Genomic DNA, 19,162 nt, shown 5'->3' with positions numbered 1-19,162 from the left:
CACTCGGTGAGGTAAATCTTTATCCAGAGTCACTGAATGTAAAACTAATACCGTACATAAATTTAACAGTTCACTTAGTTGCTCATGCTCAGTTGCAGTTCCATAGTACCACTATGATATGCGATAAGTGTTTACTTTCCGTTACTGGAATACCGGACGAGAGTGTGCGTGTTCATTGATGTGGCAGGCTGTTCTGTGCATTTAAACAGAAAAGCGTTTACACTTGTTTAATCAATTTTAATGATATTTTCGTAGAACTGAGCCATTCCCGTCTGTGGAAAGCTTCCACTGTGAAGGTGTGTATTATTTAAATAAAATTCTGATACATATATGTGATACTTGTGAAATAATTTTGATTACTACACGTTTAAACGCTCCTCGAGGTACCGGCATTCTGACGCTCTTATACCATAATATGAATAGTATGAACGTGTTATTGATCACTAACTAGACCCAATTAATATTTCATTAAAATGGATTATAATATATTTTGTATTTTTAACATTCAAAACAAAACTTAAGATTTAATAACATTTCAGTATGCCTAAAAGGTGTATTTTTTTTTTTTAGTACTTATAATAAATTTTGTAAATAGCGTGGAATGATAAATTCATAATGTCCCATACATTTGTTTTCATGTAACATTTCTGTAAGAAAGGAACCTGTAAGAAAGTTGGCATTTCTTATCGCAATGATTTTACTTATATATTTTGATATCTCATGCACTTGATTATTTTTATTATTATTATTATCTCAAGACTCCGTGTAGTCAAAGACTCATCTAGGAGGCCCTTTTATCATACACACAGCTCATCATATCATGCCCTAAACACACTCAAATTCTCTGCAGACACCACACTCTCAGGCAGGGCATTCCAATTATTCACAACTCTGCATGCAAAAAACCTGCTTCTCACTCCCTTGCTCACAGCCTCCAGGGATGATCTCTCACTGTTTTCTGTAGAACCTCTCCAACATTGATCCTATAACAACTCCTTACTAACTTCTACATCTCTAACATATCTCTCCCTCTTCCTCCTATCCACTAGACTTTGTAAATTGCATCTTCTCAGCCTTTCCTCATATTCAACATTCTAGAGGTCAGAAACTACCTTAATCAGTTGTCTCTGGACTCTTTCCAACATATCTTTGTCCTTTTGAAAACTAGATGACCAAATCTGTGCATGCACAGTAGTCCATGAGTGGCCTAATCAAAGCGTTATACAATGGAACAAGAATCTCCCTACTTCTACAAGTCAGTGTCCTCTGCATCATTCCCAGAAGTCTTTGTGTTGTCCTCACAATTTTGGCAATGTGTCCCCTAAATTTTAGATCCTTATCCACTATCACCCCAAGATCTCTTATTTCCTCCATCTCCGACAATATATCCCCACCAAGCATGAATTCTACATCCCATCTTTGTTTCCCAAATTTTAAAACCTTACATTTTGTGACATTGAACTCGCATCCCCATTCACTTAATTTATTCAAGTCTTCTTGTAAGGCCACAACATCTTCTCTACTCTTCATAGTTCGTCCCAACTTTGCATCATCTGCAAACAACTGAATATCTCCATCCAAATCTTTGCCAATGTCATTAACATACAAGTTAAACAGTAATGGTCCTAAAACAGACTCCTAAGATACTCCACTAGTGACTTTCATCTTCCGGGATATTGCTCCCCCATGCACAACTTGCTAATATTTATCAGATAGCCAGTCTCTGATCCAATGCACTACTCTAATATCCAACCCCATCCGCTCTAGTTTGACTATCAGCTTATGCATAAGAAAAAATTCGTGTAAGTTTATTGCATGTTTTTATTTCTTGTTGTTTATTTTTTTTTTTACCATTGCCTTTTTCCTATCTTTTTGTATGTGTTCAGTGAGCTATGCATTGGTGTGTTTCAATAATTTATATGGTTAAATATCTAATAGCAAAGATTTAAATATACGAATAAATAAATGTTGTCCATTATGATGTACAGCTTAATCAGCAATGTATTAATATATGCTTTAATGTTATTAATATAATTAATTTATTCTAATATATTATTAATATACTAGCATAAATTTTTATTATTATGATTGCTGACATTATGTAAGTCCTTAGCTCATCACTGGAAATTCACCCAAACCTTGATATGAAAATAAATATCAAGCTAGTGATTACTGTACTAAAATATCATCTCTTTCTTAAAAGCATAGTCTGTATATCTATACTGTAGACACAGTCTGCAGTATACTGTTGCCGTGGCAACACAGAAGCATAATGTCATAAGGGTAGATGAGATTATGCATCCAGTTTGCTGTATAGAAAGTTGGCATAAGTTGAGGCATGGGGGTGGGAGAATGCTATGGATAATATCAATATAAGACGATCAGTTGTCTACAAGATTAATGCGTCTAGCAAGTTCCATATAGGAGGAGGACAGGGAAACATCCTCCCCCCCCAAACAAAAAGAAAAGAAAAAAAAAAAATAGGTAGCCAACGAACAGCATGTCACAGGGTTCTTTTTTTTTTTTTTTTATATATCCATCTTTCTGATGGATTGACAGGCATATTCAATTGTTTCATGATGATGCAAACTTTAAAGATGATACCGCTGCCATGGTGACAGCAGTATCAAATATGCTTCTTATTGAGATTGGATTATCATTGGCAAATACTAGAGTGAGACTCAGATGGTTTGAATTTTGATACGATTTTTAAATACAGCCATATAATATCCACAGAAATTGGAAATAGTAATCACTTGGGAAATTATTATTTCCCAAGTGATGCAATATTTACATGTAGAAAAGTGTCCTCTTCATGAAGCATTGATATATTGTGTTTAATTTCAGGAATAGCACGAAAGTCAGGAAACAATTAGGGGAGTCTTTAATAGAAATAAATGCAAAAATATAATATCGGTGAAATTGCTATTCCATGGGTGTGCATCGCACACCTGGAATATTTGCCCCTGATATATGAGAGAGAGAGATTCTAATGTAATTCATGTGTTCTACTGTTTCTTTTCTTTAAATTGTATACTGATGTGTTACTGATAAGCAGGAAGAAATATCTGTATAATCAATTTTTTACAATCAATTTATTATTAGGTTTTTCCATAATTATATTATTTCGGTGTTCTTTCCATTTTGTTGCAGATTTGCGAAACTGCCAATGTAAACTCCATTATTATTGGCAGTTTATTAGATCCTGCACCATGGAGAGAACATCAGAATTATATAGTTATGAGTATTGACAAATTGAATTAGCCGACCATATGCTCATTACCTTACACACAGTGAGATGGAGAAAAACTTATCCTAAAAAAAAAGACTAATGTTCAAAAGAAAGGTAATTCTGGGAATATACTTATGCTCTACAGAACACTCCTAATGTAAACAAATTTGGATGGGAAAAACTGTCAGATATCAAGAAACTATCATTCTTCATTTAAATTAAACTAGCTGGCTTTTGACTATTCTGAAAGGATGTAGTCAAAATATTTCAATACTTTGCTTGAAATTCTGTGTTCTCTGCCAAATTTAAAGCATTAAATCTAATGCAAAGTATTATTCCACAGACTGATTTTAGTCAGAATAATATATAGTTCATTTAAGGTACTATTAGAATTTCAGTCCAGTTAAACTGAAATAAAGGGGAGGGTTTGTTTTGTGTGTGGGGGGTGGAGGAAGTTGCTCTTCTATTACAGGTTGTATCTTTCAGCCAGTTTCAGTCCATTTTTGAATTTTTGTTAGGTATTCATTACTTTAAATTCTCTAAGAATTTCAGCCTACTTCAAAATGGAAGAGAAAGATTAGTCTAAAGGAGGAAAGGAAGGAGGAGGAGGAGGAAGAAAACTACAATTAATCAACAAACAGATTTCGATTATTCTGTTTGTCATCTCTCTCTCTCTCTCTCTCTCTCTCTCTCTCTCTCTCTCCTTCATTAGAAGGAAGAAAGAAAAAAGTGCTATCGCATTTAAAATAAATGACCGTAAAGGTTGTCTGCAGTTTAGTAGGAATAGCAGCTCCACAGCTAGTGGTGAGCATGTCAATTTCTCCTCTCAAATTTGAGTAATATTTTTACAGCAGCAATAACAATAATAAAAATGTTAACAATGTAGTTGCTTCTAAATTTCATCGACTGATTTGCTTAGCACTTGGCTCACTTTTTGCATATAATAATATTTCTTAGTCATTGTAGGTGTTACTTGACATATGTACAGAATCTTAGGACTCATTTGTGGTGGTCATTTTTGCAGCCCACCCTACTTCGCTTCAAATCTGTTGTATTTTTTTAATTATACACACATTTCTCTGCTAATCTTTTTTAGGAGAAAAAAAAAAAAGAATCCTGCAGCCTCTATATCAACCCCATGCTTTTAGTTGAAAAAGCTCTTAATTAAAAGCCCCTTTATGTTTTCCCATACAAATGAGTTGTTAAGAACTTGAAATAATTTTGCTTTATTTATAGATAGAGATGAAGAGTAGAATTCACGTGCAAGCGCGCGCACATACACACACACAAACCCGAAATGGCTGTTATATTTCAGTACTTTGATTAATAAGAAACTAAGTTTAAAGAAAGAAATCAGTTTTCTTGCATCCTTCAAATAACTTTGCAATAATATGAAACTGTGTTCTGTGATTTGTTGTTTATAAATATTGAATATTAATTCTTACATTTGCAGAAGCATGATTTCTAGAAGTGTTGATTATTCTTCTAAAGATTCTAGAGAAGATAATTTTGGATCATCTAAAAAATCTGGATTTTTATCTTCAGTGTTTAATACATCTACTAATAGCTTAAAGAGTAATCATGTACTTCATTCTAAAAATAGAGAGAAGTGGTCATCATCAAAGAAATCTCAGAGTTTCTTCAGTTCTGTTCTCAGTGCTAACCATGGAATATTGACAGGATTATCATCAAGACTTGAAGCAGCATTAAGTTTAAGGTTTGACGCATTTGATTCAGATTCCTCTTCCAGAAGTGAAATATCTCCAAAGAATTCACCTTCTCATGAATGTTCTTCTAGAAGCTTGCATTATTCTAGTGCTGAAAATTTACCTGAAGGACAAAATCGTAGGAAAAAAAAAGTACGTTCTGCCAGAAGAAAAGACAGATCAGTGTATGGACAACCAGAAATAAATAATACTGAAGATTTTAAAACACGCACTACGAGAGAACCCTCTCAGGATTCTTTAGATACTGTTGATAGTGGCCAGAGTCTTGACAATAGTAGCAGTTACTCAGCAAATGTTGCTGCCAGGTATGATCCTTTCTTTGTATTTCGCCATAAGGATTCAGTAGGAATTGGTAGTGAATCAGATGCATATGGGCAAAGCACAAGTTTAGATTCCTCTGATGCAGAATCAATACCTGAAGGACGAGGGTTAGGTATTGGAAGATCTGGTTCAGGTGGATCGATACAGTCTTGGGCTTCCAGTACAAGTTGTGAAAGTCAGCCTGATGAATTTTCAACTGAAACTATGGAATTTATGAAAGCATTTGTGGTGAAAATCTTCAGTAATAGGTAATATATATGTTTAACAAATTTGAGAATTAAATTTTCAATGAAATATATTTTCTCAATATGGAGAGTTGTTGCAAAACATTCAATCCCCTTATTTTGCTGTTTTTTATTCTTTTTTCCCATCAATGCTCCCAACTATTTGCAGTCTATCAGATGTCATGTAACTGACTCTACTTGAAGTTTATTGTACCTTTTATAGACACAGCTTGTTTAGGCAGTAAATAAAACAATTAGATACAACTGAAAGTGACTGAACTCTTGGGTTCATGATTGTCCACTTTTGTAATATAAAATTAAAGCTTACAGATAATGTTAATCCTTTTTTTGCAAATGTGAAATTTAAAAGAAAAGATTATATTTTAAATAAACTATGAAGGATTTTTACTAATTTCTAGCTTACTGGAATATTAAAATCTGTAGTGAAGAATTTAATAGTTTAATTCTGTAGTTGTCAGCTCTCCAGTATTGTCATATCTAACATTTTCTTCTTCTAAGGCACTTCTGACTGTCACTTTGGTCTTCTTTTTGGATCTTTTTCTGGCATCAAACACTTGTTTTGCTAATCTTTCCTTTTCCATTCTTTGTAAATGACCATACTACCTTAGATTAGCTCTGCTCACATATTCTTGAATGCTAACAATGTACAACTGATGACATCTGTTCACACCTTTAATTTTTCTCAGAAATCTCATTGTCTCCAATCTTTGATCAGATGATTTCTATCCAATTCTTTGAATACTATCTAGTATACTTTGACAGAATGCCACATGAAACTCTGTTACACAGATTAGAACAAATGGGAATTGATATGATACTGGTTAAGTGTATAAGAGGGTGGCTGCTAGACAGATATCAAAAAGTTGTATATAGAGGGGTAGAATCAATGCAAAAACAGGTGACTAGTGGTGTTCTGCAAGGTTCAGTGCTGGGACAATTGCTGTTTAATTTGTACATAAATGATATAGGAAAAATCCTGAAAGGAAATATTCAGTTGTTTGCTGATGATGCAAAATTAGGTAGAGTAGTAGTTAATCAAGACAATGTGGAGAACAGGATGATTTAAATAGGCTGTCAGAAGTTAATGGTGTCAGTTTAATGTTGAGAAATGTAAAGTTATGCATTTTGGGATAAATAGATTACAAGCCATGTGTGTCACATTGATGATACTGTACTCCAGGAAATAGATGAAGCTACAGATTTAGGGCTAGCAGTAGACAGATAGTAAAGTTTAGAGGACATGTTGCTAAGGTAGCCCATAAGATTACTTGGCTCTTGAAGAAAAAATTAACAAGTAGAGATAAGGAGGTTGTCATTCCTCTTTATAAGGCCTAGATACACCCATATCTGGATTACTGTGCTCAAGTCTGGTCCCCTGGGTTTCTTAGGGATGAGGAAGTGGTGGAGAAGATTCAGAGGCGAGTGACCAAGATGGTGAGTGGCCTGTGGAATGTTCCCTATGAGAATAGATCGAAGGTGTGTGGATTGCAGAAGTTTGTTGATATGGTAGAAACATTTAAGTTGCTTAAAGTGTTTTATAGGATAGATGCAGGGGAAATGTTTTAGCACTTGGCTAGAGGGAACAGTACAAGGGGGTCATCCCTGGAAGTTGAATAAAGGTGTGGTTAGTAAGGTGTGAGGACCATATCTTTTTGCTCGGAGAGTGGTGAATGAGTGGAATGGATTGCAAGAGTCAGTTGCGAGTGCTTTGTCTGTTAATGGGTTCAAGGAAAGGTATGTAGATTGGGTCTCCTGCGATGAGTCTTCGGATTCCATGGAGGTGCCTGTATAATAATAATACTGCTTGTTTAGTATTTTTACTAATTTCTCTCTTATTTCACATAAATATATTTATTAGTTTTCCACTGTACCAGCTGTGCTTATTTTGTTGTCTGTTTCCATATTTAATTTGCCACTTCACTAAAAGTTGTGCCTAATAGCTGAAATATTTTACTTGTTCTATAGGTTCTCTATTGAGAGTACAGTTGATGTGGAGTAGTTTGTCAATGTAATAAAGAGTGCTTTGTCACTGAATGAGTTTAAGATGAGATATGCTAGGTATTGTCAGTAATGTGTGTGTGGATCTTGTACAATGTTTTTAGATTCTGTTGAGATCTTTGTATAATAATTAAAAAAATAGTCACGTTAAAAATGCTCTTTAAGATATTGTGAGTGGGCTCTAGATCAGGGTTTTCAGATTTAAAAAAAAAAAAAAAAAAACTCAGTCTACTCTTGGTACTACTAATGTGATGTAGGTTTACAGCCTTTTATGGCTGAGAGTCACATAAAAAGGAAAAAACCATTAGAAATGATATGTTTCTAAATGGGATATTTGATCAGAAATTGCATATGGAAATTATTATTATTATTACGGGTATCTCCATGGAGTCAGTAGACTCTTCGCGAGAGACTCAAACTATCAAAACAATATCTATCATATCTCTTCTTGAATTCATTTACAGACAAAGAACTCACAACTGAGTCAGGCAATGCATTCCACTCATTCCCCACCCTCCAGGCGAAAAACCTCGTTCTCACACCCTTGTTAATCACACTTTTCCTTAATTTCCAGGGATGACCTCTTGTTCTTCCATCACTATCACACAGCTGAAACATTTCCCCTGCATCAATCTTATAAAAACCTTTTTAGTAATTCGATGTTTCTATCATATCCTGTCTTCTCTGCCTATCAACCAACCTCTGCAATCCATAAGCTCTCAATCTATCAATGTAGAGGGCATATTTTACATCACTCACCAACTTAATCACTCTCCTCCGAACCCTCTCCACAACCTCATCTCGAAGGAATCCAGGTGACCAGACCTGAGCACAGTAATCCAAATGTGGAAGTATCAATGCTTTGTAAAGGGGGAATAATAACCTCTTTATCTCTGGATGTTAGTGTGCTTCTCAATAACCAAGTAATTCTATGTGCAATCTTGGACACCTTAGCAATGTGTCCCCTGAACTTCATCTCCCTATCCACCAACACCCCTAAGTCCCTAGCCTCATCAATTTCTTGGAGTGCCATTCCATCAATGTAGTACACAGCTGGTAATCTTTTAATCCCAAAATGCATAACTTTACACTTTTCCACATTGAATTGATATCCATTACTTTTTGCAATCATCCTGCAAACTCTCAACATCAACTTGATTTTTTATTGCACTACCCAACTGTGCATCATCAGCAAACAACTGAATATCTCCCTTTTAGCCATTTCCTATATCATTTATGTACAAATTAAACTACAATGGCCCAACACAGAGCTCTGAGGCACACCACTGGTCACCTGCCTCATCCTGGACTCTGCTCCTCCATACACCACCTTCTGGTATCTCACCCTGAGCCATTTTCCTATCCATATCACCAGTTTAGTATCCATCCCCATGTGCTACAATTCGCACAACAGTATTCCATGGGATATCCTGTCAAAAGCCTTAGCAAAATTCAGAAGTACTACTATGTCGCCATTTCTTTTGTCCAACTCAAATGTCATTCTATTATAAAAAGTTAATAAATTGCTAATGCAGGATCGACCTTTAACAAAACCATCTTGGCCCCTATAGAGTATCATATCCTGATCCACCCATTCTTGAATTTTGTCTTTAACCAACTTTTCTAATATTTTTATCACCACTCCCGAGATGGTGATTCACCTGTAATTAACTACCGCAGTTTTAGAGCCACCTTTATGCAAAGGAATACTTTGCCTTCCTTCCACTCCCTAGAGACCATACCAGAGTTCAAACTCAAGTTAAATAACCAAGTAAGAGGTGTTGACAATTCATTTGCACATTCACGCAACACTCTAGTTGATATTCCATCTAAACCTACAGCAGTGTTTGCATTTAAATTTTGCAATATACTAAGTACCTCTGATTTCTTAACTTCAATTCTCACATTAGTTTTTTGGTACAGGTACAGAGATATCTTCACTTGGGTGATAGACTTTTGAAAAGTGATCACTCAGTAACTCTACTATTCCATCTGAATTTGTCACCTCAATACCATCAGCGCCCACTAAAGTTATCCTTCTGAAGTCATTCTTCCTTTTACTTGCCACATAACGGAAGAACTCTTTGGGATTACCCTTGATATCCTTGGCTAAGGTCTTCTCATAATCTGATTTAGCTTTTCTTATTATGCTGGTAACCTTCCTAGCTTGAGCCTTATACTGCTGATGGGTGTACTGATCGCCTTTCTCCTTGTAAATTCTCCATAACATTTTCTTTTTTTGCAGATCAAGCTTGATGCTGCTACTCATCCGTCTAACACCTACCTTGTATGTCTTTCTGACCATGGGGACACAATCTGATGTTGCCTTCCTCAGATACCCACTGATTTTATCCCATGCACTGCTAACATCTTTCCCCTGCAATTTGTTCTGCCACGGGACGGCTGCAAGCTCACTCTGAAGCTTGTTATAATTGCCTAACCTGTAGTTCTGTATGTAGCCCTTCTTATGAGAGAAATCCACAAAAATCCAGAAACACAGCCACCACAAGTGGTGGCTGTGCTGCATAATTCTCATAATAAAATTCTCTATGACTGAAGTAATATTCTTACTGAATAATATTCATCCAGGAAAAGTGTTTTATCCATTTATAAAAATGAGGTTTCAGTAATTCTTTAAAGCACAGCTTTTTCTTCCTTAGATTGCTGAACCTCTAAGGCTTTTTGCTGCAAGTACCAACTTCCATTCTTTTCTGTCTTTAGCTCTTTTATTCCAGTCCTGGATTCCTATCTCAGCTAAGTTATATTGGATATTATCTCTCCAGTGCAGTTGCAATCTATCTCTAGGTTGCTTCCCATTCATCTTGGATGCTTGTTTTAACCATTCTCTCCTCAGCCATTCTTTCCACATGCCCAAGTCATCTTAATCTGCAAACTCTGGTTTCATCATCTAGAAGTGGGGATTTATAGAGTTCATATAGTTCTTGATCATGTTGTCTTCTCTATTCACCTGCTGTATTATCTCTTACATGTCCATAGACTTTTTTGAAGATTTTATTTCAGAGATCTTTTGCATCTTGCTCTGTTATACTCCAGGTTGCTGCTCCATATAAAACAAAATGTCTAATGATTATCTTGTATATTTCTGTTTTAACTGTGATTGACAGAATTTTGGAAGATAATAAATGATGTAATGAATGATTTTGGAGGCATGTATTCTAGCTTTTATTTCTGTACTAATTTTATTATCTCGGGTAATCAATATTCCAAGATATTTGAAAGAATCGGTACTTTTAAATTTCAGGTTATCAATGGTAAACTAGTCATTTTGCCCTTGATTGTGATTTCTGCACACTTTTAAATATTCAGTTTTATCCTAGTTGATTTATAATCTTACAGCACCCGTTTTGAATTTTCTAAATTATTCCATCTTCAGCATTTTCTCCGAGACATATTATCTACATATCATAATATTACTGTTCTGTTTGTTATCTTTTACAGTTTCTTGAATACATTTTTCTAATGCTAACTTAAAAAGGATGGGCAAAAGGGCATCTCCTTGCTTCGATCCCCCTTTAATATCAAAAGGGTCAGATCTAATTCCATTAGCCAATACCATACTTCGGCTGATAAATTTCAATTAAACATTATCTTGTGAGGTATTCCTATCTAATACTTTATCTTATATAAGATAAAGTATTAGATAGGAGAAAGCTTTATCTAATACTTCCTAAAGACTTTCTCTATGAATGCTATCATATGCTTTTCTAAAATCTAATAAAATATGAACTTGCAAATTATATTCTGTTTATTTTTATTTTTACTGTCTGTGTAAAACTCTGGGTCAACTGTCAATCTATTTCTAGTAAATACTGCTTGATATTCACCTATATTTTCTTCAGCATAAGGTAAGATTCTTTTTAATATAATATTGCATACATTTTGTAGCCTGCTGACAGTTGTGATATTCCCTCTCCCCTCCCACTGTAATTTTCACATTCGTTTTTGTTTTCATTTTTATATATTGGGATAATTAGCAATTCTCCATTCTGTGAGTATTTCATCTTTTCCCCATATTAAATTTACCAGCTTATGTATATGAGTGGTTAATTCACTTCCTCTATATTTGATTTTAGTTAGTGTTATATCAATACCTGGTGTTTCGTTGTCTTTGAACTGCTTTATAACTTCAGCTAGTAAAGTTTTAAATATTTATTAACATCTGACCTTCATGGAGTCAAAGGACTATCATATTCTATTTAAAAGACTCGGCATCATCATCTTTTGCTATTTCATCTCTGGTGGCTAGTATTTACCCATTGCTATTGTTGATTATTGCTGTTTTCATGTGTGGACTTGTTTTTTTGGTTTTTAATTTCATGGAAACTTTTTCTAGGGATATTTACTGTTAAGTATTTCTGGATTTCTTCAATCTGTTCACTTAATTTTTCTTTTCTGTGTGGTTCAACTAGAATTCAATTAATTTGAATTCCTGTTGAGTTTTATACTGCTACTTCTATGCTATCTTTGATATAATTCCAGATGTTTTCAATATTTTCATTCTCTTCCAGCTGCCTATTTTTAAACTTCTGTTTTAATTCACGTTCATACTTTCTTCTCACTTTTGTTTTATCTAGTTTGTTAATATTGTATCTCAGCTGAAAAATATTAAAAGCATGGACTGAAAAATATTTTTACTTTATTTTAACCTAAGAATAACATTAATTAGAAAATGATCACTATCGCACTCAGCTCCTCTAAAGCTCTGAATGAAATTTAATTGAACATATTTGATTGATTATACATCCATCAGAAGATTTTCATGTTTATTGGTGTATATTCTTCCTCATAAACATAGTGCTGCTTATTATTAAATTTTTGGATGCAGGCAGATTAATTAAACTTTCTCCAATAATATTGTCTCTTTATGAAGGCTCTGATTTCCAATAATATTTTTATATATTTCTTCTTTTCCAATTTTTGCATGGTAATCTAATAAAATGATTATATCCTCTTGTGGAATTTTTTCGAGGATTAGTTTGATTCTTCATACAATTCATCTTTTACTTCTTCGTGTGTGTGTGTGCGTGCGTGCACACACATTAATAAAGGTTATCTTCAACTATGTTGTTTATACTCTTAGCTTTCTTATTCTTTCATTAATTTTTTTTTCTTTCATGTTTGTCAGAGTGTTTCCACTATGAAGTAGCAAAAAGTTATTTTCCTTTCAAATTACTTCTCCTTATTACTAAAATACTCTCTGGATTAGAGATAGATGTTGGAAGTTTTTTCACTTGTTATATTATAAATTAAAGATGCCAAGAAATTACATTCTTGATTTAATCCTCTATCCAAGTGTAAGCAATCAAATTTTGCACCTGAAGTAGCTTCAGGACTGGGAAACTTCTATATAGAGACTAATGACCTCTCATCACTTGCCTTAGTATCCCATAATGCAAAGCACATATACTTACGAACATAAATAATGCTATGCATTATTTATGTTCGTAAGGACCAAAAGGTGTGACACCATTTGGCTACTTGTATGTGGAAATATGACAGGATAGTGACCCTTCCCATAATGCATAGCATTATACTTGTCCATAAGGATATGTGCTATTTAAGGATTAGGTTATATTCAACCATTTTGCTTGTACTCTTAGCTTCCTTATTCTTTCATTAATTTTTTTTTTTCATGTTTGTCAGAGTTGTTGCCACCATAAAGTAGCAAAATGTTCTCTTTCTTCAAATTACCTTCTCCTTATTACTAAAACACTCTGGATTAGAGATAGATGTTGGAAGTTTTTCCATGTGGTTATAGTATAAATTAATCCTTTATCCAAGTAGTGCAATGGATGAAAGAATTTAAAGGAAGGGGGTTATCGTTGCATGAGAGAGATTTAAGAAAAAATTATTGACAACAATAACAGATTGTATAGTTCTAGGTGAAGAAGATAAAGCAATTTGGAGTCAAATGTATGACAAAAGAAATAAAAGGGGTATTGCAGAAGAAAAAGAGATTATGGAAGGTATATAAAGAGAGGTAGAGAACAGTTTATTGAGAAATATAAGGCTCATGCTAGGAAGGTGACTAGTGTTGTATGGAGAGAAAAATTAGAATATGAGAGGAGACTGGCACTGCAATTCAAGAAAAATCCCAAGGGTTTTTTTTGCTATGTGGCTAATAGGAGGAAAAATTATAGTGGACAGATTATCTCGCTGGGTAGCTATGGGAAGGGTCACCAAAGCAGAATGCATTGTTGAGCTATTTAATGATCATAAATTAAAGATATCTTCTTCTTCTTCCTAACATGGAATATAGGCCATGTGGCCTGTTCCGGTCTCATGCCATCTCTTTCTTGGTCTTCCGATTCTTCTTTTTCCACTTATTTTGTATCTGTATAATATTTTTGGTAGTCTGCTGTTGTCCATTCGATTTAAATGTTCTAGCCATTTCTGTTTATACTGTCTTATGTAGTAATTAATTGGTTTGATTTTTAGGGATTGTAAGATTTCTTCATTTGTTTTGTGGTCCCACTTGGTATATCCAGCTGTTTTTCTGAGGAACTTCATTTCTGCTGTTTGAATTCGTTTTTCATCTTTCCTTTTCATGGTCCATGTTTCGCTTCCGTATAGTAGAGTTGGTTTTGACAAGACATTATATAGTCTGATTCTAGTGTGTTTTTGTACCAGGGATGGCTTAAATATACTGTTTATTATGCCATTTACTTTGACAAAGTTTGATATTTTAGTGTCTATGTCTTTTTCTTCTTCGTATGATAGATCACATCCCAAGTATCTGAAAGTGTTTACTTGTTCTAGTATTTTATTATCTATCACTATTTTACTTCTTATTGGGTTTTCTCCTTTGAATGCCATTATTTTTGTTTTTTCTTTGAATATTGTCATATTATATTGCTTTGAGATATCATTTAATGATTTTAATGATCTTTGTAAGTCATCTTCTGATGTAGCTAATACTATTTGATCATCTGCAAATAGTAGTGTATCTATCTTCATTTGCGGGGTCATTTGTATACCAAATGGGTTATGCTGTTTCCAGATTATTAATATTTCATTTATATATATATATTGAAAAGCAGAGGTGAGAGGGTACATCCTTGTTGTACTCCTCTTGATATATCTTTCCATTCTGAGGTGTGTTCTAATTTAACTGCTATTTTATTTCCTGTATGTATTTCTTGAATAGATTGTAAAAGTTGGTTTGGTATGTTTAAATTGGTTAATATTTTAAACAATTTTTGTCGACTAATTTTGTCAAAAGCTTTTTCATAATCAATAAACGCCACATGTGTTTCTTTTTGAAATTCTCTTCTCTTTTCTATTAATAATTTTAAAGTAAAAATTGGATCTATGCAGGATCGGCCTTTTCGGAAGCCATTTTGTTCTTTTAGTAATTTGTTTTCTACGATGCTGCTTAGTTTCTCTTTTAATATTCCTGCATATATTTTATATCCTGTATTCAGCAGGCTAATTCCCCTATAATTATTGCAATTGTCTTTATTTCCTTTTTTTATAGATTGGGATGACCAGTGCTTTTTTCCAAGAGTTAGGGGTTTTTCCGGACATCCAAACCATATTAAAAAATTTCAAAAGTCTTTCATTAAATTTTTCACCTGCATTTTTGTAGAGTTCTATATTTATATTGTCTTCTCCTGGCGTTTTCCCATTTTTCATCTTCTTTATTATATTTTTCAGTTCTGACATTGTGATATTTTCTATTAGGTCATTCTTTGTCTTATAAAATTTTAATTCATTGTTCTCATCTGTCCAGAGATTTTGGAAATAGGTCACCCATTTTTCTAAATCTATTGTTTGTATTTTTATCTTTTCTTTTATTTCTTTATTCATGTATTTTATTACTTTATAGGTTTTGGGTTGTGGCTTAAATAAATCCTTTTCTAGTTCTGTTACAAAATTGTTCCATCTTTCTCTATGTTTTTTCCTTACTTCTCGTTTTGCAATTGCACTATTTCTTTTATACTCTATTTCTGCTTCTATTGTTTTGGAATTTAGCCATTTCTGGTAACTGTCCTTTTTGGTTTTTATTATATTTTCTCTTTCTTTGTTCCAGTCTCGTAGTCCTCTTTTTCTAATCCATTTGTGCTTTATTCCTAAGGTTTCTGTTGCTGCTTTTGTGAGAATTTGTTTCAAATTTTCCCATTCATCTTCTATGTCCCTTGATTCATGTGTGGTTTCTGTTTTTAAGTTTGTGCATTTTTGATATTGTAGTCTAACTTGAGGATCCTGTAATGAAGAAATTTTGTAGCTTGGCTGGTAAGAATTTTCAATTCTATGTGTTTTTAGCCACTTTGGTTTAAAACGAATTTTTGCTGATACCATATAATGATCAGAGTTTAATTCAAAGCCTCGATATGCTCTTACGTCTAAAATTAACTCCACTAATTTAAAATTTGTGATAACGTAGTCGATTACTGATTTGTATCCTCTGGCTGACCAGGTATATTTATGTATTTCCTTGTGTTTAAACATTGAATTCATTATTCTCATATTATTATAAATGACAAAATCGCGCAATCTGCGACCATTTTGGTTACATGTATCTTCGCCAAATTTACCTATGTTTGTTTTGTATTTTTTGTTTCCTATTCTGGCATTTAAATCTCCTGCTAGCAGTAAATAGTCAGTTTTGTTTGTTTTATCTATGGCATTCTGTAATTCTTTATAAAATATATTACTGTCTTCTTCTTTTCCCTCTTCTGGTGCATATGCACCAATTATTGTTATGTGGCCTCTTAATGTCTTGAGTCTAATTTCTATTAGTCTTTCATTCAAATAGTTGTAATATACAATATTGTTCTTTAGGGATTTATGTACCATAATCATTATACCTGCTTTTGCTCTTTCTTCTTTTTTTACCCCACTGTAGATTTGTATATAGTTGTTTGTTTCTTTTGTACCTTTTTGTTTTTTCTTTGTTTCTGTTACTATACATATCTTTATGTTAGCTTGGTTTAGTTGTTTATCAAGTTCTTCTTCTTTGTGTGCAATGCTTCTCACATTCCATGTTGCAATCTTCATTATGTGTTCCTTTTTCCAATTTCGTTTACCGTTTCCTGGGTTGTGATCTTTTCCCTGACAGTCCGTCCGGCTTTTCTTTGCATGAAACTTGAAAGTATTTTGAATTTCCCCAGGGGAGGTTACTAACCTGTCGCTGAGTAAGTCCAGTGGTAGGGCTGCTACCTAACGCCTCTGGACAGGCAGATCTAACAGCATTTACTCTGTTAGGGTGTTAAGGTTATACCGCCCATACTCGGTCGCCAGTGCCTCGTTTGTACTTTTAGAACAGGATGGACCATGGGAAGGTGAGGTTGACATTTGAGTGTGAGAGGCTATGTATTGCGCTTCACCACCCCTTCCACCCCATGGCATAGTTGAGCTATTTAATGATCATAAATTAAAGATATCAAGAAATTATATTCTTGGCATGTATAATGCTATGAATTATGGGAAGGGTCACTACCCAGACTGGTTTCGACCTTTCTTGAGGTCTCATCAGTGGGAGCCAGACCCAGAGGTAATACTAAGGTTGAAGTAATGCAGAAGTCTCGTATACAAAAACATGACTTCAACCTTGGTATCACTTCTGGGTCTGGCTCCCACTGATGAGACCTTAATAAAGGTCAAAATCAGTCTGGGTAGTGATCCTTCCCATAATTCATAGCATTATACATGTCTGCAAGGAGATGTGCTTTGCATTATGGGATACTAAGGCAGGTGATGCAAAGTCATTATCTTCTTTATACGAGTTTCCCCAGTCCGGAAAATAGTTCAGGCACAAACTTGTTTGCTTACACTTGTATAAAGGATTAAACCAAGAATATAATTTCTTTATCTTTAATTTATAGTATAACCAAGTGGAAAAACTTGCAACAATTATTTTTAATGATAACTTTATTAGTGTTTCATCCTGGTACTACAGGCTTTACTCTTAGAAGAATTCATATACAGAATTGGGCAGATGAGGATAATGTTATTTATGCAGGCCAGCATGGATTTGTTAAAGGACACTCTTGTTTTAGTAATCTGGTCACCTTTTACAATAGATACTTTTGGATTTTAGCAAGGCATCTGACAGGATGCCACATGACAAGTTGATTTTTAAGTTGCATCATATGGGTTTGGATATCAGGTTAGTGGATTGGATTGGCTCTCTGATAGATATCAGAGAGTTGTATATGGAGAGCAGTATCAGGGAGTAGAAAGGTTACATGTGGATTTCCACATGGTTCAGTTCTGGGACCATTGCTGTTCAAGCTTTGTGTCAATGATATTTGTCACAGGACTACAGGGAGATGTTCAGTTGTTTGTAGATGATATAAAGCTTGGGAAGGTTTTTAGTAATAGTGCTGATGTTTTAACTCTTCAACAGGATTTGAATAAGTTGAAAGGAATGGCAAAGGCATGGGGATGTTGGTTTAACACAACTAAATGTAAGGTTTTAAAATTTTTGATTCAGAGATGGGATGCTTCATACTTGGAGTTATACTGGAAGAAGTGGATGAAGCAAGAGATCTTTGGGTGATTGTGGATAGATTTAAAGTACCAAGGACATATTGCAGAGGTTGTGAAGACATCTCAGAGAATTTTGGCTATGTTAGGGAGAACATTGACATTAGAGGTAAGTGTGCTAGTCCCAGTTGTATAAAGCTTTGATCAGACCACATCTGGATTTCTGTGCTCAGATCTTGTCACTGGGATTTGAAAGAAATGAAGTAACCTTGGAGAGGGTGCAGAGACGGATAACAAAAATGAACTGTGTGGTGTTGATTATGAGGATAGACTGAGAACATGCAGACTGCAGAGTTTGGTGGATTAAAAGCAAAGGTGGGATATGAGACATTTAGGCTGTTGAAGGGTTATTGTATTAACATTGAGATTTTTCATATGGTAGAACAAGGGAAAGTAACAAGGACAAGAGGCCACCCTCGGAAGTTGCAAAAGGAGGTGGTGAGTAAAAGGGTAAGAAGTAAGTTTTTTTGCATGGAGAGTGGTAGGAGCATGGAATGCATTGCCTGAAAGTGTGGTAACATGCAGACTGTGGATGATTTTGAGGAATGGTATGAAAGTTTATGTTCACTAGTGTTGCTATTCATTAGAATAGAATTTGTTGGCATTTATAATCTAATAAGATTTAGTTAATTGTCTTTGTATTTTCAAAGCATACCAAAGTGCTTTGATGTTTTGATTAATATATTGAGCAGCATAACAATTAAATTTGGTATAATTTAATCAGTTATTCTGATAAATGTAAGGTTACTTTATTAAAGAAAGTGCAATCTCCCCCAACACCCCCCCTACACTTTTCCCAGGGTGCTAAGATAATAAAGTTAATAAGACTTAGCATAAGAAATAAAAATGATGCATATTACCATTACATGAAATCTAGTTCAATATATACCCTTCTTTGATAATTTTAGCATTAGCATAACGTTTGAAGAAAAGGCAAAATTTGGAGAATATTGTCAACATGAAGTAGGAAGACTGTGGTTTTCTAGATGTGTTAATGCTCAGGTATGTTTCAATCATATATATTGAAAGAATAAGTTAATTTTTATGGAATTTTATTCTAATAGGATTAATACTGTGCCAATAAGAAGACATCGACATTGCATGATCTCCATTACACTATTGCAAAC

At 34.2% G+C, this 19,162-nt stretch overlaps 1 protein-coding gene across 1 annotated transcript in view; it reads left to right on the top strand.

Annotated features, from left to right (window-relative positions):
* The first annotated feature begins 157 nt into the window (after positions 1–157).
* The window catches only part of LOC150096632 (uncharacterized), a 100,436-nt gene continuing 81,431 nt past the window's right edge, over positions 158–19,162 (top strand). Inside the window, exons 1-3 of the mRNA XM_090408597.1 lie at positions 158–296; positions 4,686–5,528; positions 18,944–19,037. Coding sequence (XP_090264723.1) covers positions 4,690–5,528; positions 18,944–19,037 — 933 coding nt within the window. The 5' untranslated portion in view covers positions 158–296; positions 4,686–4,689. The remainder of the gene's footprint in view (positions 297–4,685; positions 5,529–18,943; positions 19,038–19,162) is intronic.

The sequence above is a fragment of the Typopeltis vanoorti genome, chromosome 18 (genome assembly GCF_054136105.1).
Source record: "Typopeltis vanoorti isolate ZY-2024b chromosome 18, IOZ_Tvanoo_1.0, whole genome shotgun sequence".
Classification (NCBI taxonomy): Eukaryota; Metazoa; Arthropoda; class Arachnida; order Uropygi; family Thelyphonidae; genus Typopeltis; species Typopeltis vanoorti.
Note: the sequence above shows the minus strand (reverse complement) of the source record. Positions and strands in the feature narration are given on the sequence as shown.